Raw genomic sequence first — 27,663 nt, forward strand, 5'->3', positions numbered from 1 at the left:
GACGACAGCTCAGTGCCTATTCATTAGAGCCCGACAGATACTCCATACAGGGCGACATCATTTGTCTGTACCTTACAAAACACCTTTACAAAGATGAGTCAAATGAAGTTTGACTAAGGAAACCTTTGTCATCATCAAGCCTAAAGAAACGACGCAAAAGTGGTAATTCACAGGGCTGCTAGAGGGCACTGGTCAGGTAAAATAGTTTTAGGTTTCAACGAACAACAAATGCTATAATTTTCCACCTGAGGATAGTCTCCAATGAGGACACTTGCAGTACACATCAATCAACCTCACATGTTTTAACAGTGCACATCATTGAATTGTAAATCATTCTGTAAATAAACTATACAATAATAAACGTATAAAATAACTATGGGGAGGCCCTTCTATCCCTACTGTATCTCTCTCTCCCCCTAATTCCTGCCATCCATCCATCTACTGCCACACTTTCCCCAAAACACCTATTAAATTTGAATTCAGAAAAATCTAAAGATCCCCTCCAGAATACTTATTGAATAATAATGTGTGCCTGATATGGGTTTTCCCGCAAGTTCAATTACCTGGGTACAAATTCTTAAAATGATATGTATACTCATCCTCATTTAAAAATCCAGAATCTCTGAATATGCAAATACTTTTCATCAGTCACAAGATGTCTCCTACTTCACTGAAAAGTCCATTCTCTGTGTACTGTGTGCACGCTGCAGGTTTCAAGTTCCCACATCACACTCGTGCAAGTTTTCCAGAAGAACTTTGGCTCTCCTGATAATCATTGTATTCAGTTCCTTGATACGAAGAGAACAAGTTAAATCAAGCAAAACGAGCCTGTCAAAAGTCCTGGAATCTATTTTCTATTTCAGTACAAGACTTTCAGTCAGGGCTTATTTTTATCAACAAGGCGTTTCAGAGGGATGCTACTCAAAACCAGAGGAATTACAAAGACGATCCGCTACTTCCTGCGGGAGACACACTTGAGAAGACTCAGAAGGCAACCTGGGAGGTTTTAAATACCTCTGTGATCTAGCTGCTATAACACACAGGGTGAAGGTGGCCAGATCAGAGCACAGCAGGCTCTGCAAAGAAACCAATATATTGAAAAAGTTACAAAAATGTGAAGTCACATAAACTAAACATATTTATTTATTGTATCCCACTTAAATCTATTTATACAACCAAGTGGATCTCACTGGTGGTCCAAATGCACTTTCACACACTCCAATATCCCCTTTAATGCCCTTTCACTTGGGGGCAGATTGCCTCCCCAGGGTGGCTGAGACCGCTCGGCTCCACTCTGCGACCCCCCCCCCCTCCTTCCTCCACTATTAGCCCTGAGCAATGGCTCTTTAACAAGCTTTTAGCCAGGAGAGAGACCACCCTCTTCAGCACCCAAATGAGGAGACAAAAGGGAGCTTTTTTTCTTACCCCCGGGTGGAAGGCAAGGGGGGGGGGGGGGGGGGTACACACCGATTACACACAGAGCCTTTTGTCGCTGAGGATTCCTAAATGGGGGGTTTCAAAGCAGTAGGATTAGCGGTGAGAGCGACATTCAATTAAGATGAGATCTCGCCGCGCTCGGCGGCAACGACGGAGCTCCCAATTAATCGCCTTAATGTCTGCCTCTCCTTCGCTTTACACCTTTAGCTCACAACAAAGAGAAAGGAAAGTGAAATGACTGATAGAGGGATAATTCGGGTGTGTTGGAGAAGGGGGGATGGGATAACGAAAAGAGTAAAAGAAGAGCTTCAGCTCTAAGACAGAAAGAGAGAAAAAAGGTAGAACGGGATAGACGACAGGGAGGACAAGCTGCCTGACGACCCCATCTTCCTGTGAAATGGCCTAGGCTTGCCGGCAACTGAGGGTCGACCATGTGCAGAGTGACCCCTCCATCCTGTCCTTGGCAAACTCACAATTCTGCTACATACACACTTTCACTCGCACAAATGCACACATACCGTATCGCACTACCGCCAAATACCCCCTAGAAACTCTCTCTAATCTCCGCCCTGAAACAAAACGAGGCCCCATGATATAATGAGAGCGGCGAGCGTCGGAGATGCGGAAATGCTGACAGGACCAAAACTGTGATTAGAAGTTATCACTTTTTAATTACTTGGAGGGTGCGTGAGAGTACAGGAGACGGGGTAGAAAACCAGCGTCCTTTTGTATCCTAATGAAGAGGCTAATTCGCACGGCTTTGCTGTTATTCTTTTGACTGAAAGAGACCATTGTTCCCTTCCAGCACTGCCGAGAGCTTTCACAGAACCCCACGCTTCTCGTGGAACATCAATACCCTTTCTATTGAAACTAATCAATCAGCAGTTCCGCTAGCTCTTTTAAGAGTCTACTTTGCTTGTACAAGGGAGATGAAAACGACTGTATGAATGCTGGAGTGGAGAATATAAATCTTGTAGGTTGGCAGCAGGATGGGGCAGTGGGGACAAAAAGCAGCCTTTTAAGCAGATGACCCCGCTTCAAAATGCTGTGTCAGCAAGTGTTTGTTCTGCTGAAGTGTCCTTCGGCAAAACACTGACCCCTGACCAGCTCCAGGGTTGCTGCTGTTTAGCTGAGCTGACCTCTAATCTCCCTGCATCCCACAGACAAGTATTAGCATTATTGAGTGTATTTCTACTGATATGAGTGCAACACATGTAGCCTCAGTGGAGACTCCCCCCCCAGCACTTATTTTTAGCCACGCTAGCGACAGAACTCAAGGGATGGAAATGTTGGCTCACTACTTTGGTCCCGACTGAAATATGCAGATCAATTTTGGATGCATTGCCAAGTTTTAGTGCACACATTCATGTCCCCCTTAGGATGAATTGCAATGAATTTGGTTCTGACTTTTCATAATCATCTTGGTAGCGTGGTCGCCCCCTAACGACAAGATTGGACGGTTCGATCCCAGGCTCTTTTTCAGCCACATGTCAAAGTGTCTCTGAGCAAGACACCGAACCTCCAAGTTGCTCCCCGGACGCTGTATGTATAGCTGTCAACTGCTCATCATACTTAGGATGGGTTAAATGCACTAATTGAATTTCACTACATTGTACTGTGAGTATGTGACGAATTAGGATTAAAGTTTTGTTTTCAGGTCAAAATTTCAGCAGTCTTTTTATATGACCAAATACCTGCAAAACTAATGACATTCCCATCAGCCGCAGTTGTACTCTGTGTTTAGTGCTAATCAGCAAATGCCAGCAGGCTGACTAAATGGGGACCACAGTAAACATTATACCTGCCAAACATCGGCATGTTATTTGTACATTGTAAGAGTCAGCATATTGCCGTGCACTGCTACAGTATGCCTCAGCAGCACAGCCTCACAGACTCGCTTGTTTGTTTGGTTGGTTGGTTTTTCTTTCAAACCTTTAAGTGAGGGATCTTATAATAACCTTTGGAGCTACTCTGCTTCTTTCAATTAAAAACTAATGAAGAAAAAAGAACAAGTGGATTTTACACAGTTGTGTTTCAATGGTCAACAGGCCGTGACCAGTTAAATAGTGGGTCTCTGTAAAAGCCCTGTTTGCATGCAACTGGTAAATAATGACATGTCTCCCCTACAAACTGCCATGATTAGAGGCAAGACTGGCACAATTGTTGGGGTAAAGAGATATAAGATGCTGTAGCCGGCAGAGGTGACAGCACTGAGAGAGAGCAGGCTCAGTAGCGGGATCACAGGTTGATTTCTTTACAGTGCAAATGTGTCTGCATTTTACAAATAGGCTACTGCTCAGCTGTGAAAGCTGACTTCCTTGGACTTATTTATTTGGGTGCCAGGTTTGGTCAGACAGTTGGATTTATTAATTTGGATACTGCTCTGTGTCTGTGACTGACACTTTCCCTGAAGTCTTTGTCATGTCCATGCTAGTCTATCTATATCCTTGACGTTCCACTTCCACGGAGCATGGATTGCTCCGTTGTCGACGGAAATTCCGCCGGATTGCACTCATTTAGGACGGATATCCGTTTGCCTTGGGCTTCCTTTGTGTTGGCATTTTAAACTCCGGTCGATTTATGAGGACTATGGTTAACCTTCTCTCAGATCTCCGAGCTCAGATGCTCCTAGATATCTAATCACATACTTTGTTTTAAAAATTAAAATAAAGCAAACATATAGTATCATGTGAATGCCTTCCATCAGAAAAAATTGTTCCTGTAAGCTGATATTGGAGATTCATCACTAAATCAGTCGTTCACACAGGCATGTTCAACTTCTATCGGTGGGCTTGTTGTTACTGTTGTTGTTTGCATGCACAAAAAACGGCATAATGCGTTGTTATCAACTGGTATTGCTAACAATAGCTAACCGGGCTAGAGCTAATGAAAACAATGAAAATCCGACTTTTAAATGGAACACATTCAACTCGGGTATGACGTCATTCCCAGCTCCGGCTTCCGAGTTCTAAGGTAAATAGATCGCGGCATTAGCCAGACACGCAGACAGACACCGACGCACCAGTGTTTTCGTACAACTGGAGAAGCAGATGGCCACGTCAACTCAATATGTCTCCATCATCATTGCATCTTTTGTGCGACTGAACCGTCGCGAGGCACTCCTTGCTAGCGCGCCTGTAAATATGCACTACTTTTATTTACTACTTGATAGTAGGAGACGAGGAGTCGAGCAATTAAAACCCTGCAGGGGCGGAGAAAGAAGGAGGAAAACCATTATATCTTGTTTTGTATTTTGCAGTAGGGTGTAGATTTTGGAAAGGTGGGGATTTATTATATTTTTTTTTTCCAGTCGTGAAGCTGCATTTTTCCTTTGTTGAGTTTGCTTGTTGTCAAGTACTGTATGTGCTTGTGTTTGCACGCGCTCTTTGCCTACTTTTAATGACAAACTTAACTTAACTTTAATGACAGTTTCTCCGTGGTAGTTTCTGCATCTGTGTATTTATGCAATCCTTTGCTTTTTAAAAGGGTCTGCACATCTAAATTCAATGACGCAGAACCTCTAGAGTGCCTGTGTGTGTGTGTGTGTGTGTGTGTGTGTGTGTGTGTGTGTGTGTGTGTGTGTGCGCGCACTTAGGGGACATCAAACCGTCTTTGAGGTTGAGGACTGTGCTGGAGATAAGGGCCAGATCTCACGGGGCACCCACAACTTCAACAGCCGCGACAGAGACAGGAGTAAAGGCTCTCTCTCATTCTGCCTTTTCACCCCACCACCACCACCCCCGCCACCCCACACCCCGCCTCTTAAAATCTCTAATGCCCAAATACAAGCAAGTGTTAGATGAAGACTATATAGGCTCTTCAAAGTGCACTTGTTATGCCAAGACTGCTGGGCCATTAATGAGGGCAAACTATTTTCGGAAGCAGTAACTTGGCTGTTTAAAGATTGCATGATGTGTTTGTCTGTGCATGCATGCGTGTGTGTGTGTGTGTGTGTGTGTGTGTGTGTGTGTGTGTGTGTGTGTGTGTGTGTGTGTGTGTGTGTGTGTGTGTGTGTGTGTGTGTGTATATGTGAGAGAGAGAGAGAGAGAGAGAGAGAGAGAGAACTTGTGTTCAAGTTTTTATCAAGGACTAGGTGTTAAGGAGTGTGTATGGGTGTGCAGTCCCTCTAGGTGTGAATATGCATCAGTCACTACAAAGCCCTGCGCGTCTTTTTTAGAGCTCTTTGAAGTAACGGAAAGGGAATAATCAGAATAACCACCGAGGACGGAGGGGAGAGAATAGAAGCGCACGGGCGAAAACATCTTTTGCAGAGAGCGGCTGACTTTCAAGGGGCCCACCTGTCTGTGCGTATATTTGTTTAAAAGTGTGTGTTTATTGATAAAATGTCCCCAGTGACAGTCAAACTGTGTCAGTTTCATAGCCCTGACGCGAACCTCTGACCCCGTCAGCCGCCGCAGGTAAACGGTCACTTAACACCCGCGTCGTGTCGATATGCGCGGACATGCTCACGCGTTTCCTGGCTTGTGTGTGTGACTTCCTCTGGCATCGCTGTGTCAACAAACCATAGTGGGACAGGAAGGCCGGAGCGTGCTCTGGGTGTGTTTGTGTGTGTCCATGTGTGGTGGTTATAGGCAAAGGGGCATCAACGTAAAGGAGGTTAGCTCCCTTGAGAGAGAAAAAGGAAAACAAATGACACAATGCCAAGGAAAAGGTGAAGAGGAGGAGACAGAAAAAGAGAACAGTGAAGAGCACCAGGAAAGACAACCCATCAGCAGAAATGACTGATGGACCAATAGAGCAAGAGAGAGAGGGGACACAGTGTGACGGTTCAGCGAGGACATGGATGCCGGGTTTTTTGTGCGTTCGCACTTACCAGTTCCCGAGGCAGGAAGATGTCCTCCTGCCGTGCCACAACCACACACACACTCTCTCCCTGCCTGGTGCTGCGCAGCATGGCAACGAGTTCCTCCTGGCTACGGCCTGTCATATCTACTCCGTTCACCTACACACACACACACACACACACACACACACACATACACACACACAAAGAGAAAACACACACACCCACACACAGTATATTAAAGCAAAGTGTATTATTATTATGATTTCTGGATAAGGTCATCCTAAAACATGGACATTTCCTCAGGAAAGTGCAGTTTCATGCCACTAATGATGAGGTTCCAGTTACTGCTAACAGAGGCTACTGTTGCGACTGCTGGTTTTCTGCTCTGTGGAAGATCAACAGGCTGAGGTTTGTCTTACCTCCAGGACGCGGTCTCCAGGCTGCAGGCGGCCATCTTTGATCGCTGCGCCGCGCGGCAGGATGTTCTTCACCAGGATTGGTCCTGGTCCGTGGACCGAGGAGTCCCGGGTTACCACGGTGAAGCCCAGACCCTCTGCGCCTGCGGGAACAAAGCAGCCTGCGTCACGTTGTGCATTAAAGACATCAATCAGGCGAGACTTAAACTGATGACATATGACTTTAATTATCCCTCTCGTCCCCCTGCTCTGTCACTTTTGTACTTCTCCACTCGCCAGAGTTTTCCTTCTCTCTTCCTAGTCTGTCCTGCAGTTTAAGCATTTTCCTCCACATTGACAACTGTTTAAGTGCCTGTTTTCCTCTGGGGGGTTTGTTGCCTGGCTCAGCCTCTGAGCCGCCAGGAGAAGGCTTCTCTCCTAGCCGGATTAGACAGACTCTGCCTTTAATTTCACGTGTGAGCAGGCTGAACGGTGGCTGATGAAGGGAGGTAGAGGGAGAAGATAGAAGGAAGGTGGGGGCGAAGCGAGGAGAGAGAGAGAGAGAGAGAGAGAGAGAGAGAGAGAGAGAGAGAGAGAGAGAGAGAGAGAGAGAGAGAGAGAGAGAGAGAGAGAGAGAAGAACCTGAAAGATATTATTTCCTTCTCTAGCTTCTCTCCCTGAGGATGCAATGTGATTTCCACAAAGATTTTCCTTGTGGGTGTGAGCCCATGTTTATCTGTGTGGATACATTTGTGTTTGTTTGTGTGTGTGTATATGTGTGTGTGTGTGTGTGTGTGTGTGTGTGTGTGTGTGTGTGTGTGTGTGTGTGTGTGTTTCGAAGGCCACACACACACACGAGCCATCAACCCCGAGAGCCTCCACCCTCTCCCTTTTTCACGGCCTCGCAAGCCCCAAGCCATGAGTGAAATGTGCCACGCTCTGTGTGTGTGTGTGTGTGTGTGTGTGTGTGCAGGAAAAGCAAAGCCGGCGTGGCATACTAAAGGCGGTGAGCGATGCTATCTGGTCTCCAAGCTAAGCCTCTGCCTGCCCTACATTAGCGCACCTAAACCTCACCGCCTGTCAATCACAGAGAGAAAGAGCCTGTTGCCTAGGGAGAGGGTGTTAGAAATCCCATAATATGTCCTGCTCCTCTGATCTTGCATCAGGTGAAAGGGATAGAACGAGACAGGGTTGGATGGAAAAGGAGAAGAAAATGGGAAGGATAAAAAGGTGCTGGGAAGAGAAAGAAACCAACAAAACAGCCTCACGGCTGTGTAAGGCTTTGAGCTGGAGCTGGAGAGTGTGGAGCCCAATTTCTTTTATCCTTTCATCTGGATATCTTCTTGCCTTTCTCTGGGTACCTGTAGCAAGTGTGTGCATGCAGCCCAATTACAGATATCCTTTCAATGCCCACGTAACACTATAGGTTGCAAGACCAGAGCCCATTCACAGTCGTACAAACCTATTCCAGTGCTATCAACACATCAGCGCTCCAGCACTGATGTGTTTTAGAGGGATAACAGATAAGGCAGCTGGGAAGAGTTAAGTGGGAAGGGTTAAAATCTAAAAGCAAAACAACTAAACAGTATGTATGCAAGACAAAAAAAAATATCTTTACGATTGAAAGTTACGGACTAAACTGATTTCAGTGGTCCAGAGTTTTATACGGCACTATTTCTTTATCTGAATAAACATTAACATCCAGGACTTCCAAATCAGCATTACAGCAGAAAAAGCCACCTGGAAGATAACTATAAATAAGCATGAATGTCCTTAAAACGACCCCGCATTACACAAAGATTATTGTTGTGTTGTTACTTAGAAACTCAAAAAGGGCAAATTCTCCAACTTTCAGCCCTAACAATCATTAACCGGTGACAGAAGACAAATTAAGAGACATCATAAAAAAAAACAAATGACAATATGTTACTAAATGTAACGTGTAAAGTATTCATTCTCAATCACAATGAATTTCATAGTGCATGTTCATACATTTAGGGGGACTAACCAGGGACTGAATAATCAAATTAAAATGAACGTCCACACCCACAGTTTGTAATGCAGTCGTCCTCCCGTTAAGGAGTAGTCATGATGAGTATAAGAGAAAATGAAATGGTAATCGACTGCACATTTACCTTTCTTCAGGTCAATTTTGATCTTCTTGCCGCCCTTTTTGCTGGAAAGGCTGGCCATGCCAGGAGCAGGGCTTTTACTGGCCAGGGGGCTCTGGCTTCGGGGCCTGGGAGTTGGGGAGGAGCTCGCCGCCCTGGCTGGAGGTGTGGGAGAGACTGTCTCCAGGGAGCCGTGCACACGCTGAAGCTCCGCTGGTGATGGGTTTACCGCAGCTGGCTCTGGGGTCTTGGCACGCGTGTCCGGTCGCCTTACTTCTAGTTTGGTGTTCAGTTTGGTATCTTTTTGGGGTTCTGGTTGGGAGTTGATTTTAGCGCGGGCCACCATCGGACTCTTTGCTTTTGCAGAAGAGTCTTTGCCGTCGCTAGTGAAAAGCTGCCCTATCAGGCTCTTCTCGTAGCGCGGCTTGTTGGCCTGGGGAAGGACCTCTAGACGCACCGAGGACGTGGTCATGGCCCGGCGGAACACTTCCTGTGACCTAGGAAAAGAAAAGGAAAATTGAGCAATATTGACATTTTTGTTATTTTATGTCATAGTGAAATCGCAGATGAGCACATCTGACTCAGCTGTGTTCAGTCAAATTATAAGATGACCAGTGAGCCAATTTGCCTTGTGGAACACTACAAAATTGTACAACAGCAAAAGCAGTCAAGCAGAACACAGAAGGAGAACACAAGACAATTGGAAATCAGAGAACGAGGAGGGTGAATGAGGCTTGTGCATCGTTAATGGAGCTGTATTTCAATTTGGATCCAGCATGGAGTGACTCTTCCAGCTGGTTTGGGACACTGTGGCCCCTGTCAGATGGAGAAGACCCCGACAGCAGGCTCCTATCGCAGTTTTAATGGACTACTATCAGCACAACATTCACACATCACAGACAACACAGTGGGATGCAGTTAAATGGACCTATTCAGCTCCACCACAGATTGGACGGCTACAATAGAGAAAGAATGGGGACGGGAGGTTGTAGGTGCGTGTGTGCTGGAAAGAGGAAGATAATAGGGGAAAGAAAGAGAAACATACACATACAATCTTTTGTGAGAGGAGATGTGGTGGTGAGATAGGAAAGGCAGAGAATGAGAAGGATTTGTCTTTGGCTGATAAAAGGGAGCAAATGAGTGGTGGGTGAGGTACACACACACACACACACACACACACACACACACACACACTTTTACTTTTATTTGGGTGGGGGTTTTTTTTAGCTCCTAATCATGCATGTAGAAATACAGAGTTGGTTTGGATAGCTAGTTCCCTTTTGGGTCAAGGTAGGCAAAATCTGGATTGCTAGAGCCCTTTTGCTAACACATCTTTTATCACAACTCATCCTTTGGTTAGTAGCAAATGATTAAGATTAATGTACAAAACATTCAGGTAGCAGGCTTCACATTTGTAGCTGCCATTGGCCGCCATTGCTCCGGAGTAACTTGATAAAATGCTAAAATTAAGAGTTCAGTGTTGGTGATGACATCCCAGCATACTTACTCCGCAAAGGTCTTGTCATGGAGTGGTGTGCCGTTGATTTTTACGATACACTCATCCTGCTGGAAGATATTCTCTCTCTTGGAGCGGCTGTTTTCCTCGATGCCTTTAATGTGCAGGCCCAGGGTCCTTGCAACACACACACACACACACACAGTGTGGAGTGAACACAAATCCATGGAGGCAAACAAATATATGATTGCATGCCAAAGCTTATGCATTTCTATGAGTCAACATTGCCATCTGCCTTTCCTTATGAATGTTTGATTGATTACAGGAGGATGTGGTGGGAGAAGAGTGTGTATTTGCACAATATGGGTGCATCCGTGTGTGTGTGTGTGTGTGTGTGTGTGTGTGTGTGTGTGTGTGTGTGTGTGTGTGTGTGTGTGTGTTTACCGTCCACTGAGAGAGGAGCAGTAGGGGATCACATGGATACCCAGGGGTCCCCAGTCGCCTGGAAACTCCACTGGCCTCGTCAGGGTGCTGTCAACAACACACACACATTTTGAAAGATATTGAAAGTCAGGATGTACATAATGTATTGCATGCAATCATAAAAACACTGATGCAGTCATACACAGCTGCACGCACACTCCAAACCTTTCTATGTGCGAGCTCTTCAAAATAAATTAGCATTTTGCTCCGGGCTACACAGATAGGGACACAAATGACCTTACAGGTAGTTCTGCCAAACATCAGAAAAAAACATGTCTGCCTGTGTGTGTATGGTAGGGTAGGTGGGTGGGTGCTTGGGACACAGGTGGCTGCTTCAGCCTTTATCTACCTGCTTCTCAACCACCCAATCTAGTCTAGTGGACAAAGGAATAGAGCAGGAGATGAAAGAGAAAGGCAGATAGAGGAGCCGATAGAGATGAAACAGAATTAGTGTCTCTAATAATCTCTGCAGAGCCCTGAAATGTGGCAAGCACATAAACAAGGACAATGCTACTAAAGATAAAGAGGAAGAGGGCTGCTTTTGATACCAGATGGCTAAGAGAGGGGACCTGCATAATTGGAAGCATGGTAGAGGAAGATCACAGGAGATGAAGGAAAACAATTCTACTTTTAAAAATAAAAAGTGGAATAATGTTCTTTGAGTCATATTTGCAGTTTTTAGCATCCAAAAATGTAAATCTCAAACGTGTACTCCAGCATCATTTTTGTCCAACGCAAATTCTAAGTCAGCCTCATTGTATTTCCTGTGTACAGCTATACAGTCCTGTGACATTTTTACTTAGAGAACAATAATGATACACAAAGCTAAAATGATGACTTTTTTTGGAGGATTTATTATTTAGCTCAACATTACTGATATGTTTGGAAAGAAGATGTAGGAATGTTTAAACATTGATTGAATGGTTCTAATCTGCATTAACAACAAACCTTGCAATTATTTCTCATTATTTCTATCTGAAGCAGGTTGGCTAGGAATTGTCTCCGTGTTGAAGTGTCCTTGAGCAAGACACTGAAACCCAAATTGCTCCTGAGGGGAAATTGAAAGTCCTTATGGTCCAAAGCTATCAACTAAATGTAATATAATGTCCATCTTATGAGCAATAAGAGCTTGAGTTAAATGGAAGTAAAAGAAGTATGAAAATGGTCATTTTTTGATTGCACAGTAGAAAGCAGTAAAAACATGTCTGCCTCATTTTGCCTTGATGAAAAACACTCATTTCTACAAACCTCCAAATAAATTGTGCAAAGTGCCACTTTATGAGATATTTTCACCCAACCCAAAGATCATTACTTTACGACACATTAATGCACTAAGTTGTTGTTGCATTGTTGTAGTTGAGCAAAACCTGTGCACCGCAGCATGCTTTGCATCAGAACCAGATGCATCGTCCTGAGACAAGTCGAAAAAAAGTCCTTCTATGTACTCATTCTCGTATTTTCAGACTTCATCTACTGTAAGACATCTTCAGCCTCTGAACGGCGTGTGAGAAGGTAATGAAGAACGGTCCAAAAGGAGTGATCTCAGGCGGAGGCTGAGAACATGAAGGTATTGTTTTCCCTTAAGTTTCCTGCATAGCTTTCACAAAGCTACAATGCAAAAAAAAAAAAGGAGTGAAGTTCAAGGTGTATGTGCTTCTGACACATACACAAGGACTTGCTGGGATCATTATAACACACTCCTCTGTCACTGTCACCCCGGTCTCGGTAACCTCTGCCATGGTCACACACGTACTGTACACACACATCCACCCGCGCACACATCCAATTTGCATTCTTATTGCTACATCTATTGCATGCTCACAAACACCATCAGTCACATTCCTCTAAATTGAATTCACAGATACACACATGCATAGCATTTACATCTATTAGATAACACAGTTACATCTGAATTACACATGTGCACAAGCCATGAAATGCACACACTCACACATGCTGTTTGAGTTTACTTTCAGTGATGGTTAACAATCAGACCAGGGCCGGATACACACGCACAGGTACAAACAGGAGTGCTCACACACACACACACACACACACACACACACACACACACACACACACACACACACACACACACACACACAGTTTCAGCCCATTTACATTCATAAAAAACAAACAGCGGCACAAACAAGCTCATCAGAGGCAGCCGTAGCTTGTTAGCGCCGCACTCTAATATGCAGAATAGCTCCGCTCACCCATCTTACCATCCCGCTGACACAAACACAAACACAGTCATTCCACTGGGGGGAGAAAGAGAGAGTGGCGAGGGACAGTGCGACGGATGAAAAGAACAACGAGGAGTGAGACAGATGGAGCTCCCACTCTGGGTTGACTTCCTCTGCATCAACTGAGGCCGAGTGCCTAACAAACCCGCGGCCGGGACTCGCTGAGAATGTGCCCTCGCTCGCTCACCGTGGCTTCTTCAACCGCCAACCATCTGTTACCATGGCAAAGTATCTGTGAGAGCCGCGCCTCCATTGTATCACAGTGCTGTCAAGACACCAATGCACTGTAAAATGCAGAAAAATCACCATCTGTCACTGCAGCCAAGTCTTCTCCAGTGCGCCCGTGAGTTATTATCAAAAGAAAAAAAATTTTGAATCGGAAAATCACTCGGCTGCAGACGATGCTGCGAACTTATCTTTTACTTTTGTCACGGGCTTGCTTGGGCGAGATGGGGTGAAGTGTTGTGATGGCGGGGTTCATCATCGCCATACTGTAGTTACTGCGTGAGTGACAGCCTGGAGACATGAAGATAAAACTCCCATCATGCCAGAGATCCGCGGGTGACGTGCCCAAAAACAAAGGGCGAAGTTGCCATTGTGAGATGTCTGTGCTCACCCACGTACAGTACACTCATTCACCTGTACGCACACACGCACACACTTGACAAGTGAGCCGAGCTTGAACAGGTCAGCCAGTAGCGCTGCTGCACCAACGTTGATGCTGTTGATACAACCAGAAGCACTCTGCTCTTTTGTCAGGGAGATGGAATAGAACACTCTTTACTAGTGCTGAAGTGATTCGCTGATTGAGCAGTTGATTGGCAAACAAATTGAGCATTAAGCAATTTTGTTAAAGGTCCCATGGCATGAAAATTTCACTTTATGAGTTTTTTTAACGTTAATATGCGTTCCCCCAGCCTGCCTATGGTCCCCCAATGGCTAGAAATGGCGATAGATGTAAACCGAGTCCTGGGTATCCTGCTCTGCCTTTGAGAAAATGAAAGCTCAGATGGGCCGATCTGGAATCTGCTCCTTATGACGTCATAAGGAGCAAGGTTACCTCCCCTTTCTCTGCTTTGCCTGCCCAGAGAATTTGGCCCACCCATGAGAGAGAGAGAGACATCATGGCTTTCAAACGAGCAAAGTGGCAGTTGGTCAAGGCCACACCCCCACTCTCCAACTTGCCCCCCCCCCCCCCTCTCTCAGAAATGGCACATACTAAGTAAAGCTCATTGTGGGACTGGCTCTAGTAGCTGTAATTCTGCACCAAGGCTGAATTTGGGGAAAGAGACTTCAGATACAGTATTAGGGGACCACTAAGGTCTATATAACAGAGACTTCAGATACAGTATTAGGGGACCACTAAGGTCTATATAAAAGAGACTTCAGATACAGTATTAGGGGACCACTAAGGCCTATATAACAGAGACTTCAGATACAGTATTAGGGGACCACTAAGGTCTATATAAAAGAGACTTCAGATACAGTATTAGGGGACCACTAAGGTCTATATAAAAGAGACTACAGATACAGTATTAGGGGACCACTAAGGTCTATATAAAAGAGACTTCAGATACAGTATTAGGGGACCACTAAGGCCTATATAACAGAGACTTCAGATACAGTATTAGGGGACCACTAAGGCCTATATAACAGAGACTTCAGATACAGTATTAGGGGACCACTAAGGTCTATATAAAAGCATCCAAAGAGCACCATGTCATGGGGCCCTTAAGTTATTGATGGTTTAAATGGCTGCATTTTACTGTATACATCCATTTCAATCAATATATTTGGGTCGGTCAGACAACACAAGCAAGTTGAAGACTTCAAAGGGGGGGGGGGGTCAAAGGTCAACTCACTGGATGTCAAATAATTACAACAGTATCATAACAAATAATTAAGACGAATATTTTCGCAATAAGGAATTCTTTACAGCCCCTTCCCCTACTTCAGGAGAGCGGGACATAGTAACTAAACTTGATGTTTGTTATGCAAATGTTGCTGGGGGTCGCCACAACATTACACGCAGGGAGGGGTTACAACCAAACATTATATCTCATTTTGTTCACAATGAATATAATTAGTAATGTAGATTGACAGTGAGATATACAAATTGGTTCACATGTCAGTGGGCGGAACGCCGGCGTCCCAGTGGGACTGACAGAGTTTGATTAACCAAAAGAAAAAGCTACATATTCATCAATAAGAAAAATCATTAGGTGCAGCCCTACTACTTAACATGTTAATGTCCCTAACCTTGCCTCATCTAGTCCAAAAACAGAACTGTCGGCAACTGCTTTAAACAGAATTTTTGGGTTGCATTACACCTTTTCAGAGACACTTTTTTTGATTCTGTTGTTTTACTCTCTACTGTACGTTACGGCAAAGCACGTTCAACCCTGAGTATGAAATCTGCCATACAAGTTACGTTACCTTATCGTCACGCAGACCACTTTCACAATAAGTGTGAAACGACTTGCGACAAAAACAACTCCTGTTCAAAACTCACCTCTTCTCCACCACATACAGTTAAGAGACCCCCCTCCACACACACACACACACACACACACACACACACACACACACACACACACACACACACAAGACTGTTTAATCCAGTCAGAGTGTCTTGCTGTCAAACAAAGACTGGAGTATTAATCCCAGTCTCCAACACTTAACCGTACCGAGCTACAGTATGATCTGTCTGCTGCCACTAGGACGTCCATAAACAAACGGAAACACACCTGCGCACACACACTCTTACCTGAAGTTAACTGAGCTCATCTTAGCAGGTGGGTCGTCGGTGCGCAGTCGGTCCAACGCTCCTTTCAGTACATTGTTGATCTCCTGTTAAGAAAAGACACACACAAACCAGACCCATTCAGTCAACATGATATCAGCTACAGTGACAAATTAGGAGTGTTTCCATTTACAGACACACACTAAACAAATAGTAGCCAGCCGGAGAATACGAGGAGGCCCGTCGCCAATTAGCAAAACAATCTAACGCCGCCATCAATCACCTCTGCAGACAGCGAAGAGAGAACAACCGCCGGACGCTGAGCTCCCTACCCCGCGACGCTGTCCTTGCTTCGCTCTATGTATATTTCTAACTGTCTACCTCTCCCTCCCTCCCTTCCCCTGCCTCCATCCCTGCCCTGTGTCAGGCAAGGCTCTATTTTTAAGTCAACAAAATCAACAACCCCGGGGCAAACGAATAAAAAGCAAGAGGGGTGGGAGAAATGTGGGAAGAAGGAAAGAAAATGACGGCGTCAAACTGTTGCGAGAAGCTCAAACACGCTCGAGGAGTGGGAGAGAGAAATTGCCCCAAATCGTTAAAGACAAGAGGGGTGCAATTAGGTCCTTCTGCCTTGTCACTTTCATTGTGTCACCAGTACTGATGGATAAAAAGCTCCCGCCCACCAGCCCGCTCCTTAGCAACTCCCCCGCCACACCCAACTCCCCGGTGGACCCTCTGTCACACACCGACTAAATACATGCTTAATAACAGGCACACAGCCCCATGCATACATTTCCTGCAAACATTACCTACACATATCGACTGCAGAGCTGAAAACATAAAATGTGTGTATTTATGAACACACACACACACACACACAAATATACTGCCTGATCTACTGCCTGTACAGATAGTGACCCACTTATCTGGGCAGTGTGAGTTTACCGCACAACAGAGCGCATGTGTGTGTGCGGGGGGGCTCCATTGTTGCTGTGCATCTTCCCGCAACGCCATTAGCTACCACGGACAGGCTTCTCCTCCTTCAGCACATACACACATGCTCATCACAGAGTAAGTTTCTGGCACATAGCCTTTAGGAACACAAGGTTGGCAGGTGAACACATGTATACACTCATCAAAAACACACTTGCACATCCAGGTTTACAAGAACTGTCCCTTGTAACTGAGCTACTACAGTACACTCATGTGGCACAATAACATAAAAAACCCTGTATGTTTGCTTCACTACAACTGTATAACATATTATAAGATATGGCATGTTGGAATGCACACCCACGCATACACAAAGCTGCCATTTTTAATGCATTATGAAATGAAGGGATCACGCCTTAATGCCCAGTCTGAATCTAATCCCTGATTGAGAGCACTCCTGTTTTTCTAGACATAAAAACAGCAGCTTCCCTCTTTGGGCACCCTGCTGTTTCTCAGCCAATCAGCTCGCCCCGCTCACTGCTCGTATTATCAACACACAAAGAAGCAACAATAGTGCTGAGTACGTCGGTAAAACCTTAAACCTTAGAGTAATCACATACAGTTAATCACATTTGTAGCATTGTATAGATGGGATTAGTTATTACACTTTTACTTCTCTTTATGATGATGATTATTATTATTATTATTATTATTATTATTATTATTATTATTATTATTATTATTAGTAGTAGTAGTAGTAGTAGTAGTAGTAGTAGTAATAGTTATCATGGATGCTTTCATTCACTCTATTTCACAATGGAATGGAATGTGCTAAAATTCAGGGAGTGTATTAGCTGTAGTGTAAGAACACCTTAACAATAGGCAGCTCTACTAGTGTGACTACTGCTACTGCTTCAACTGACACTGACACCCATCTGTGCTCCCATATCAGCTGGAACTTCAACTTCTTGAACTCGCACTTGAACTGACAATAACTTCTTTTAGCTGACACTTTATTCTCCTTTTAACACTTACAGTATATTTAAAAAAAACAACATTTTTAACACTGTTCCGTGCTGACTCTTTGAGCTTACACTTCAACTGCTATCACCACTTTTACTTCAGTGATTTAACCTAAGCTACAACAGTTCAAATATGAGACATTTAAACTATTTCAAATGTCTCAACTGCAGTTTTGTAGCGGAAGTTAGCACGTGTACATTTTGTTTTATATATCACTGAGTGATTTCAACGTGGCAGGCTTCGTGGTCCTGAGATGAAAGCTCAAATAATTTGTGAAACCTGTCTGGAAACCCGTCTGTGCAAAACTAACAGGTTGTCTGCTCTGTTACAGTTGCGCACTGCCATCTATGTTTGTTTTTTTTATGTTTTGTGTGCTGTGTGAGTGACGGGGCGGTGTGCAGCAGACATGTGAGAGATGAGGTGTGCGAGAGTGTTAGTGTGTGTTTTCAGACGGATGAATAATGAGGTGTGTGTTTCTTTTGTGCATTTCCTCTGGGTGCTGTAGCCGTCTGCTACACGTCAGGCGGTTGAGAAATAGCGTTTGTGTAAAGAAAGAGTGTTTGTATGTATATGCACTGCAGGATCACAGCTTCAGTATGCTACCAAGTGCTCCTTGACCTTCATCATATCCATCACATCAACCGGCTGCCATGGTCACATTCTTTCACCTGCGTTCTCTGGGAAAACACAAACTTACAATCCTCAAGGGACGGAAAGACACACACACACACACACACACACACACACACACACACACAGCACCTGGCTGCCAACATGACAAACACACACTGTACAGACATACAGAATTTAGTTTAGCTAGCTCAGGTGTCAGATTTTTACATCACGGCAGAAGGAAACATCACCACCCGACAGAGTGTAACATATTAAAGTCCGACTTTTCTGCTGTGTTAACGGGTATTGCATCACTGCACCTCGAGGTGTTGAAAATCAGCCAAAATGTGGGAGGCAGAGCGATGGAGCAGGAGAGAAGGAACATAACGAGCATTAGGAAAAGGTGGAGGAAAGAAGAGTCAAAGAATTCACTAGGTACTGCTGTTAGCACCTAACATTAAAACGTCTCCTTTATTAGCTTCGAACATGGCAGGAAGTCCAAATCACTTAAAAGGGCCGACTGCATGTTTAGCGCCGCTCAGCCTTTTGCCAGTTTTATTAGCTACTCTGATAAAGACTAAAATCAGTTACTGCGTAGACTAAATGTGAATCAAAGACGGAGAGAAGTGGGCCAACCTTGGCCTCCACCATAGCAGGCAGTAAAATCAATTAAATGGGCAGGGCGCATATTTATCACTGTATCAGCCTTAATTACACTTTATCTAGCTTTCAATACCTCCTTGAAGACAAGAAGGGACAGAAGTGTGTGTGTTACTTGTAAGTCTGTGTGTGTTTAAGGAGGAGCGATACAGTGGATGAAGTGATAGCGTATTGATCTATGGAAGTCCATCAGGCCCAGGGCTCAATATGCCCAAGAGCTGTGACGGCCTCCGAGCCGTTCACACACACATAAAAACACGCTCTGACCCTCACACTCTACAAGGCAACAAATCTTCTTTGTTCTCCTCTGTGTGTCTGGGAACCATTTTTAATTAACTTAATTAACATTGTGGAAAATGATATCTTGTGACCTCTTTATTATATGTTAAACATTGTGACAATTGGTCTCAGGAGCTTTTAAAAATTAAACTCATATGCACTGTCTCTTCTTTATTCGCCATATAATAAAGCAGAAATGCCTTAGAAACATTGTGAAGTTAACAGCTATTTTAAATCATCTATAATGGGCCCGCTCACTCTGGTCTGTTTGAGGAGTATCAAGCCTGAAATATGGGCTTCGTCATTGTGTTTACTCGGCGCCTGATGATGCCTGGGTTCTGCTTAGTCACCGCTGTGTCGAAGGCAGCGGGGGTAAACAACAGGACTCTCTCTCTACCCGAATTCCCCCTCTCACGCACACACGTGTACCACTGTGACCTCACACAGCCTCTGCCTCTGTCCTGCCCACCACACACACACTCCACACAGAGGGACAACAAAAAGGCAGCACACCGAGTCCTCCTTAAATTGCGGTCTGTTTGGGAAAGAGGAGGGCACTTGAAAAGCCGACCCTTTCAAAGTGCAGCCTGGGGCTTGGAGCAGGACCTTAAGAGGAATATTTTCTCTGTCTTCAATGAGAGAATGACACACACCAGAGAAATAATGGGAAATGAATAATGTTCATCGCTCTGTTATTTAATTACCATCGTTTGACATTTGTCATATCTTTCCAAAAATGGAACTGTTTCAGTTAGAACATGTTTCATCCTTTGAACAACTAGGTTGAACAGCAGGAGTTCAGCCACTGGAAATTGAACGTCTTGTCCAGTGTTTGCCTCTTTCGTTATTTTCCTCTAAGAGCTATTAAACAGAGGAAGAAATCTCAAATATGAATTGATCTACCAGGCTGACTTACATTATTAGCATCTTTAGCTGGCTAGTAACTAGTCAGCACTTTGTAACTTGGTTTTGAAAAAGGCAATGCAAATAAAAGTTATTATTATTACCAAACCGTAGTCTCTAAAACAGCTTTTTTTCTACTCCTGTAAACTAAGTAAGGCCACTGTGACACTATGCTTACCGCTTCAGAAGACCTGTTGCTGTGGTCATCAGGTGGGGGCGTGGCTCTCATCTCATGGGACGGGGCCAAGGCCGAATCACTGCTGCTCCTCACCAACAGAGGTGTGCCTGGGTGGACACAGATACAGATACAGTTAAGGGACACAGAAACAATTATTTAACTGTTGCAAAGAAGCCATATCATAATTGATTTTGTCAAACTCCAAACGCATGAGGATAATCAGAGTAGGTGCACAGAAAAGAGTGAAGGAGGTGAGAGAGGAAGGAAACACAAGTTTTCTTTTGTCTTTTGGCAACTTTCACACCGAGCAGCTGGTCCCGGCATCTTGTTAAAATAAGCATCAGGGAGAATCAGAGGGTTAGTGAAACCCCTGAGGCTCTCTGAGCTCTCCAAAACCAGCTGACACCAAAAGCACTCAAAAATGAACATTTAGTGTGTCTGTTGGCTAATGGGAATTCTGAAGAAAATGGACAGAGGAAATGATAAAGAAGAGTTTAGAAAATAACATTTAATTCAAACAAATAGGTCCCTGTATGTTAAACTTGTGTATACAGTAGATAAGGGCTGTAATTAATTTCAAGATGACTCATAAACCCTTAGAGTGGACCAACAATCACCCAACCCTTTCAGCAATACGCCCAAGCTCCCACACTGCACATATTCATATGACCAGCTGTCGCCTACATGCCCCCAAACACACACATATACCCAACCACACACACTTGCCACAACCCTTCGCTGCAGCCCAAATGAGCTGGGAGAGGTAACATGGTCAGGTCTGAATCCACAATAAAAACATTTCAAAAGAATCTAATTTAGACCTTTGTGCCGCCTTTTGCTTTCAATATCCACCCCAAAGGGAGCGGACTGTTATTTGCGGATGTAAAACTCGTAGCAGGCTGTTATTCAAATCTAACTTGACAGAGGAGAAAATAAAGACAGGGGAGAGTGTGTGATAAACAAAAAGGGAAGGAGATAGCCGAGAGATAGTGACATCGAGGAGGGAGGGAGGGAGCAAACTAGGGCGGGAGGGAGCGAGGGAGGGAGGGAGGGAGGGAGGGAGAGATGGAGAAAAGCTGGAAAACTAAGACACGGAGAAAAGGGAAGACAAACAAAATTCTCTTCTTTCCTGTAATCAATCTCTCTTTGGAGGGTCAGTGACAGGGTCCTGGTCTAACGTGGTCAGAATAGAGAGAGCAGAGGAGAACAAGTAGGGAAGAAGGAGCGGGCAGCGGTCTCAGTGTGTGTGTGTGTGTGTGTGTGTGTGTGTGTGTGTGTGTGTGTGTGTGTGTGTGTGTGTGTGTGTGTGTGTGTGTGTGTGTGTGTGTGTGTGTGTGTGTGCACGCGCGCATGTGCGTGCATGGTTTGTTATTGTAGACAGATGAAAAATGGTCATTCCAACCATTCCAGACACACGTTCAAATATCCTTTATGGCTCAAACAATCTCCACGTTGTGATCAGGTTTGTCTAACTCCTAATCTGTATTAATTAGCATACATTACCAGTTATTCTCTGCTGGACTAGTTGCAAGTCCCAGTCTCACTCTCCATCTGCCTGTGTTTCACACTCTCTCTATACTTCTACTAATTCAAATGTGTCGAAAAGCACAAAAAGCTTCAAAAAGGTTGGCTTCTTTTAAAGCTCCATTGTGTAATTTTTTGAGTTGATTCTTAGCAAAAACCCCTTTGTTCTTTCACAAATATGTGCTCGTTCATGTCTAATTACTTCCACCAACTAATCAAAGTATTCTCGTACGCGTAGAATATGCCATTCAGAATCATTCAGAATACATAGGAGCGACTCGCTCGAATGACGGCCGCCATGTTGCGCCTCCATTGTTAAAATGCATTAGCCAAAGAGGGACATACCTCCGCCTTTCGCGCTTTTACACTCAGTGGCACCGTGACGAATGCCAGGGAGGGGGAGAAGATAACGGAGTCGCCAAGGAAGTTAAAAAGAGAATTAAAACGACAACGCGACAGGCAAAGCAACAAGACCAAAGTTAATATTGGAGTGGCTTTTCCAAGATGGAAAGAGCTCATAAGGAGAAAGGGCTAGAAAGTAATATTCAGTTGGTTGTCATATACAATTTCACCGCTAGATGGGAGAAATTCTTACACAATGTAGCTTTAATAAGGGCTCAAGTCTTCTTCTAGTTCTCCTCAAGCTTCCAGTTCCTGGTGTCTTGCATTACTGAGGAAATCAACAGAACATGGTCTAATCTGATTTAGAAAAGCAGACAGTTATGCAGAAACTACACAGGGAACAACATGATTTACAATATTGAAACGTCCTTTGATTTAACACAGAAATATCTGGGAAATAAAGGTATCTTCTCAGTACTGCCATCAAAAGGAATCAGACAAAGACATAAAACACATCAGACAGCGCTCCAGCATATCAATGGCTTCTGATTTCTCCATCTGATTATCTAGTCATCTTGTGTGTATCTAAAATAGGTCAAACACTGAAGACACTTTGCAATGTTATTAGATGAGTCTTTAGTTTGAATCATCTCTTAGGATGCTATGGGCTTTATGGGAGAACTTTCTAAGCTTTTTAAGTTCAGCATCGTATATCTGTTCACTAGTGCGTCTTTTCAAACAATGCGACCTCACAAAGCACTACAGTATTTCTACTTCTTTGCATTTTCCAGACCGAAACAACAACAACAGTTTACAAGATTAGAAGGGCCATGTATTGAAAGCAGTAAAACTTAATGGATGGTTCTTTGCTCTCCCTGCTGTACCCCCCTGTAAAATACATCTATGGGAATGCAGATAAAAATACACACACGAACACCGAACAGCAAGCATGTATCAGGTTTTAAAACACATACACCCTCGCACATTTGCTTTGAGCCGGTCTGCTAAGATAATACTGAAGGAATATGGGAAAAAGTTGACATCTACTCTTACACTGTGATGAATTGCACAACATTAACTCAAACTGCAAGGACAATAGGTACATTAAGTACCAAAATACCTTCACTGGTGCATGGCCAGCTGGACTAAATATTAGCACCTGCTATAGATTTTGAAGATACTGAATGATGGATTGTAAGAAGATTTCCAAAATGGCTATAATGGACTTTGGATATGAGCTCTACAAATAAGGCTACAGCACCTCAAGTTATGACATCATGCATACTTTACGGCAATGGCAATGATGCAACTTTGTGAAGTGGCCAAGGCTGCTTCATGGTCACAGTCAGGGTTCATTACCCGGCGGTCGGGCCCATAAATCCTTCTCCATTAATCCAGCGGAGTCAAATCCACCTCCATCAACCCTCCCACCACTCCCCCAGAGCCCGGCCATGTGAAGGAACCTGAGGGTCACTGGCTTTGAACTCTGACCTGCGTTGACTTCTGGAGGGTCAAGCAGTGTCACAGAGGGTCGGGGATATTGATGAGAGTGACCGTTTTAACTCTCGCAGGTCAGCCACTGTTCAGTCGGTTATGAACAAGATTGGCTCAGAGCCGATACTAATCAAAGGTGACTTTAGCGAGGGTTAATACCTATATAGAATGTAGCCTTTTTGATATAAAGCAGGTTTTGCCTTTGATCAAATGATACAAATGAAATCTGTGGAAGTTATGGAGAGAGACTTGGTCTTAAAGAAGCAGTGTGGCATCTGTAGCGCTCAGAAGCGGAACATTATTCATGCCCTGTGTGCATTGTGAGCAGAATTTCCGTTTAAGATCACAGACAGAGTTTCTGACTTTAACATGCAGTCGCCTGCCTAAAGGGTGGAGAGGAGGTGGAAGCACTGTAACTTTGGATGTATTTTAGGTTTGCTAATTTGATGCCAACTGTACAGCCACAACCACAAGGTACCCTGCAACTTTAAATACACTTCACCCACCAAACTCATCTCAGTGACCACTTCAAGGCCGGAGAAACAAATGGTAACACACTGAAACACACCCAAGTTATGTTCCTCCCTTATCTTTCCGTTGAGACTTGTGTAATTGGAGAGACCCTGAAGACGCCTTGTGAACATTGCCAGTTTTGTGTTTCTCTGCCTCTGACTCCACATCTGCGGCTCGCTGCCTAACTAGGCTACTTATGCAATTCTGGGAACAATAAAGTTTATTTTAAGAATTTCCTCGTTATCAGTTCTATGAAAGTTCTGCAGTGCTAGTTCACGGCCGGGGAAGGATGAAAACAAGCATGCATCATGTTTTGTTTTTTGGCTGAGTGTGACTCTGTGTGTGTGTATGTGTGCTTGGCTACATAGTGTGTGCTTTTGTTTGTCTTTGAGTTTGCGTGTGCAAGCATGCGTGTATGGTGTGTGTATGTGTGTACTACACGTACATTCATCACAAACTGTGACTGTGCTTCTGTGTGTATTTATATTTGTCTGTATGTGTGTGTGTGTGTGTGTGTGTGTGTGTGTGTGTGTGTGTGTGTGTGTGTGTGTTTTCATGCCACAGGCCAGGGTGCTCTTGTTTTTCCTCCCAATCGATAAAGCTGCCCGGCTGAGGCTGCTCATGGGATGATGCGATAAGGACTCTCTTCCTATAAGTGTGTGTGTGTGTGTGTGTGTGTGTGTGTGTGTGTGTGTGTGTGTGTGTGTGTGTGTGTGTGTGTGTGTGTGTCCGTGTAGCAGCAGATCAATGCAGGTCTAATCATCCCACTGGGGCAGTGTCCAATCACCCTGTTCAAACAAGAACTCCAACCTGACACACAAACACTTTGAAGCCCGACTGATTACTGAATTACGTCTTGGCCTGTCCACCACCACTCAGTGCGATTACATGCACACTATAACCATATTATTGAGAGTAATCGGATTAAGGTGATAGTGTGATTAAAGCATTCACATGGTTTGGAGTGACCCAATTTTTTCCACCCAGTTACCCCAGTTTACATGATTTGTCGATAAATAGGTTATTGTCAGGCAGGATGTTGTCGCCTATGTGACACATCTTATGATCCCGAAGCCTCACTGCATATAGTTAACTAGGGCTTTCTTTTGGCACATGAGCAGAATGGAGTTCTGATAGTACTGCAGTAATACAGCTATCATGTTATGTTTACTCTAATGTTGACTTTAATTTGACTATGATGACCCAGTTAAAGTGTTTACATACTGTACATGACAGCCTGTATTGCTTTTATCTAATCTTGTTTAACTCTTTATTATTATTATTATTATTTAGAGGCTTATAGAATAGCCAATACAAAACTGATGGTCCGCATACTAGATGTGATGTAACACCTAGTAAATAACCAATCTTGTTACATCAAAAGGGACAGCAAACACACACAGACACACACCCGCCTGAGACCTTCCCAGCAGTGGATGGGTGACCAGTTCTGGGTTGCTTAACTTGCATGCTTGGTTCTTTTGTCAAGTGTGTGTGTGTGTGTGTGTGTGTGTGTGTGTGTGTGTGCGTGCGTGCGTGCGTATGTTTGTATGACAAAAGCTGCCTTATTGCATTGAGTCTAGCTCTATATGAGGGGCGTCACAGGGTCACCTCATAACTAAGTTAGTCAGGGTTCAACAGGGATGCAGAGCTTGGTTGGGGGGGGGGGGGTGGAGGCAGGAAGGGGTCCCACTGGGTTGACGACAGGATGGGGGGCTGGAATTAGTCCATTCACGCTCGGCTGGACCCTGGGCATGCTAATAGGCTACAGTGCTAATCTAGTTAGAGCTGGAAGCCATGCAGAGACAGAGGAGAGGGTGGGGATGGAGAAGGAATCAAGCGGGGGTTGATGGGTCAGGTTCTAGAGGGCTGGCTGGTGAGCTGGATGGCAGGTGGCTGAAGCTGAATAGTAGAGTAGGCGAGAAATGACTGGCTGGAGTGGAGAGGGGCCAGATAATGGGGCAGAGGGCAAATGCGGGCAGAGGGAGAGGGATGGCAAAGGGCAGGTGTGTGTATGTGTGCATTTGGTGGAGTCTCACTGTTTTTCATAGCCAACAGATGGAGCGAGGAAAATGAAAGGGGTGACTGGGTGGCCCAGTGATTAGACAGACCCATCCAGGCTCACTTAATCCTTTATTTTGTCCTTTACCGTCTCTTGTCATTTAAGAATTAACAAAAACAAGGCCTGAAATAGGAAAGAATGACAAAAAATGAAAAAAAAAAAAATCCTGCTCTAGATTATTTACAGTAAAATGTATCTATAGCCTGAACAGACTGTAGCCCAGACAGAGCAGCTATTTCCCCAGAGGCTCCCTTAGGCTTCTGACTGACTAGTCTTGTGATGATGTTTCCCACTGGAGATGCACCATGACCCAGTAACTTGTTCACTTTATTTCCTGACTGCAAAAAATAAAGTAAAACTGCCATTCCTTGCTCATTTCGAAGCAGTATTTTTAAATCATCATGTGCACATACACTGTTTGTCAAAGTGTCATTCTCACTTACCTTTTAGTACCTGCGTTATAGAAGCGACCTTGATCAACTCACTGAACCGCTTACAAGTGTTTTTGTCTCTTTTTTTTTATTTTTTTAGCTAACCCTAACCTCTGACTTCACAAGAAAATTATTTCCCTGCAGGACTTGTACATATGTATGTAGAAAACAGAGATAAAAACACTATTTATCACTGAACTACTTCATAAACTGCATTCCAGAGAGACGCTGTATGGCTGTATAGCACTACATTATTTCAAGTGTATACATATACGTGACGTGACGTCTCCAACAGGAGGCTTAGAATAAGTGTGAGTGTGGTTACGGGGGTCACACACTCACTACGTGCATATTAGCCGTGGATAGGCTTGGTGGTCATACTATGAAATGTCAACAACATAATGAGTTACACGTCAATTTATCAAGATATTTACTCTGTCAGAAGCAGAATCAGAGTATATCCATCACCTCAGTGGTGCTCAGAGGGAAACTTTTGTCAGTATAGGAAGAATAAAGACGTGACAAAGACAAAATAAGGCTCTTATTAATGTCATGTTGGACAATTAAATACCTTAATAGACTTCCCCTTAACAAAATATAAAGCAGTGGCAGGACAGATGTGAGGCGTGGCACTTAGTTAAGTCTTAAAAAGTACCCTGAATCGCTACATTTGTGGCTCTAGTCTGAGCATCGTGTGAAAACAAGAACAAACTAAGTAAAGAACGTTAAGTGAGGACGGCAGGAGAGAACGTTGCGTCAACACTGCATCTGTTTTCACACGCCATCACGTTACAGGCAAACATCTCTCTTTACCCAGCAGGTTCGGCTTACAGCTGTTCCATAAATGTACTTTCTGACTTCCTCGCCCACATAGTCACACGCCTACATGAACACACACCTCCTGCTGCCTCACCACTATACACTGTCACACGCGCAAAGAAATGGAAGAGTGTTGATTGAGCATTGCTTTGGTTTGTCAGGTGTTTGAGATATCCGCAGAAACTTATCTTATATTTAAAACTAAAAGATCT

General features: G+C 44.2%; 1 protein-coding gene across 3 annotated transcripts in view; it reads right to left on the reverse strand.

The window, feature by feature from the left end:
* The window catches only part of pard3ba (par-3 family cell polarity regulator beta a), a 143,360-nt gene that overhangs the window by 87,486 nt on the left and 28,211 nt on the right, over nucleotides 1-27,663 (reverse strand). For 2 of the 3 annotated variants that reach the window (XM_035998616.1, XM_031291945.2), the window contains exons 4-10: nucleotides 20,267-20,373; nucleotides 15,703-15,785; nucleotides 10,651-10,737; nucleotides 10,258-10,383; nucleotides 8,775-9,247; nucleotides 6,664-6,803; nucleotides 6,272-6,400 (exon numbers count right to left, since the gene is read on the reverse strand). In XM_035998616.1, the coding sequence (XP_035854509.1) occupies nucleotides 6,272-6,400; nucleotides 6,664-6,803; nucleotides 8,775-9,247; nucleotides 10,258-10,383; nucleotides 10,651-10,737; nucleotides 15,703-15,785; nucleotides 20,267-20,373 (1,145 nt within the window). Of the gene's footprint in view, nucleotides 1-6,271; nucleotides 6,401-6,663; nucleotides 6,804-8,774; nucleotides 9,248-10,257; nucleotides 10,384-10,650; nucleotides 10,738-15,702; nucleotides 15,786-15,961; nucleotides 16,321-20,266; nucleotides 20,374-27,663 lie in introns of those variants that run through there. The other variant, XM_035998617.1, reaches the window with a different exon arrangement.

Source organism: Sander lucioperca, chromosome 24 (assembly GCF_008315115.2).
Source record: "Sander lucioperca isolate FBNREF2018 chromosome 24, SLUC_FBN_1.2, whole genome shotgun sequence".
NCBI classification, from domain to species: domain Eukaryota; kingdom Metazoa; phylum Chordata; class Actinopteri; order Perciformes; family Percidae; genus Sander; species Sander lucioperca.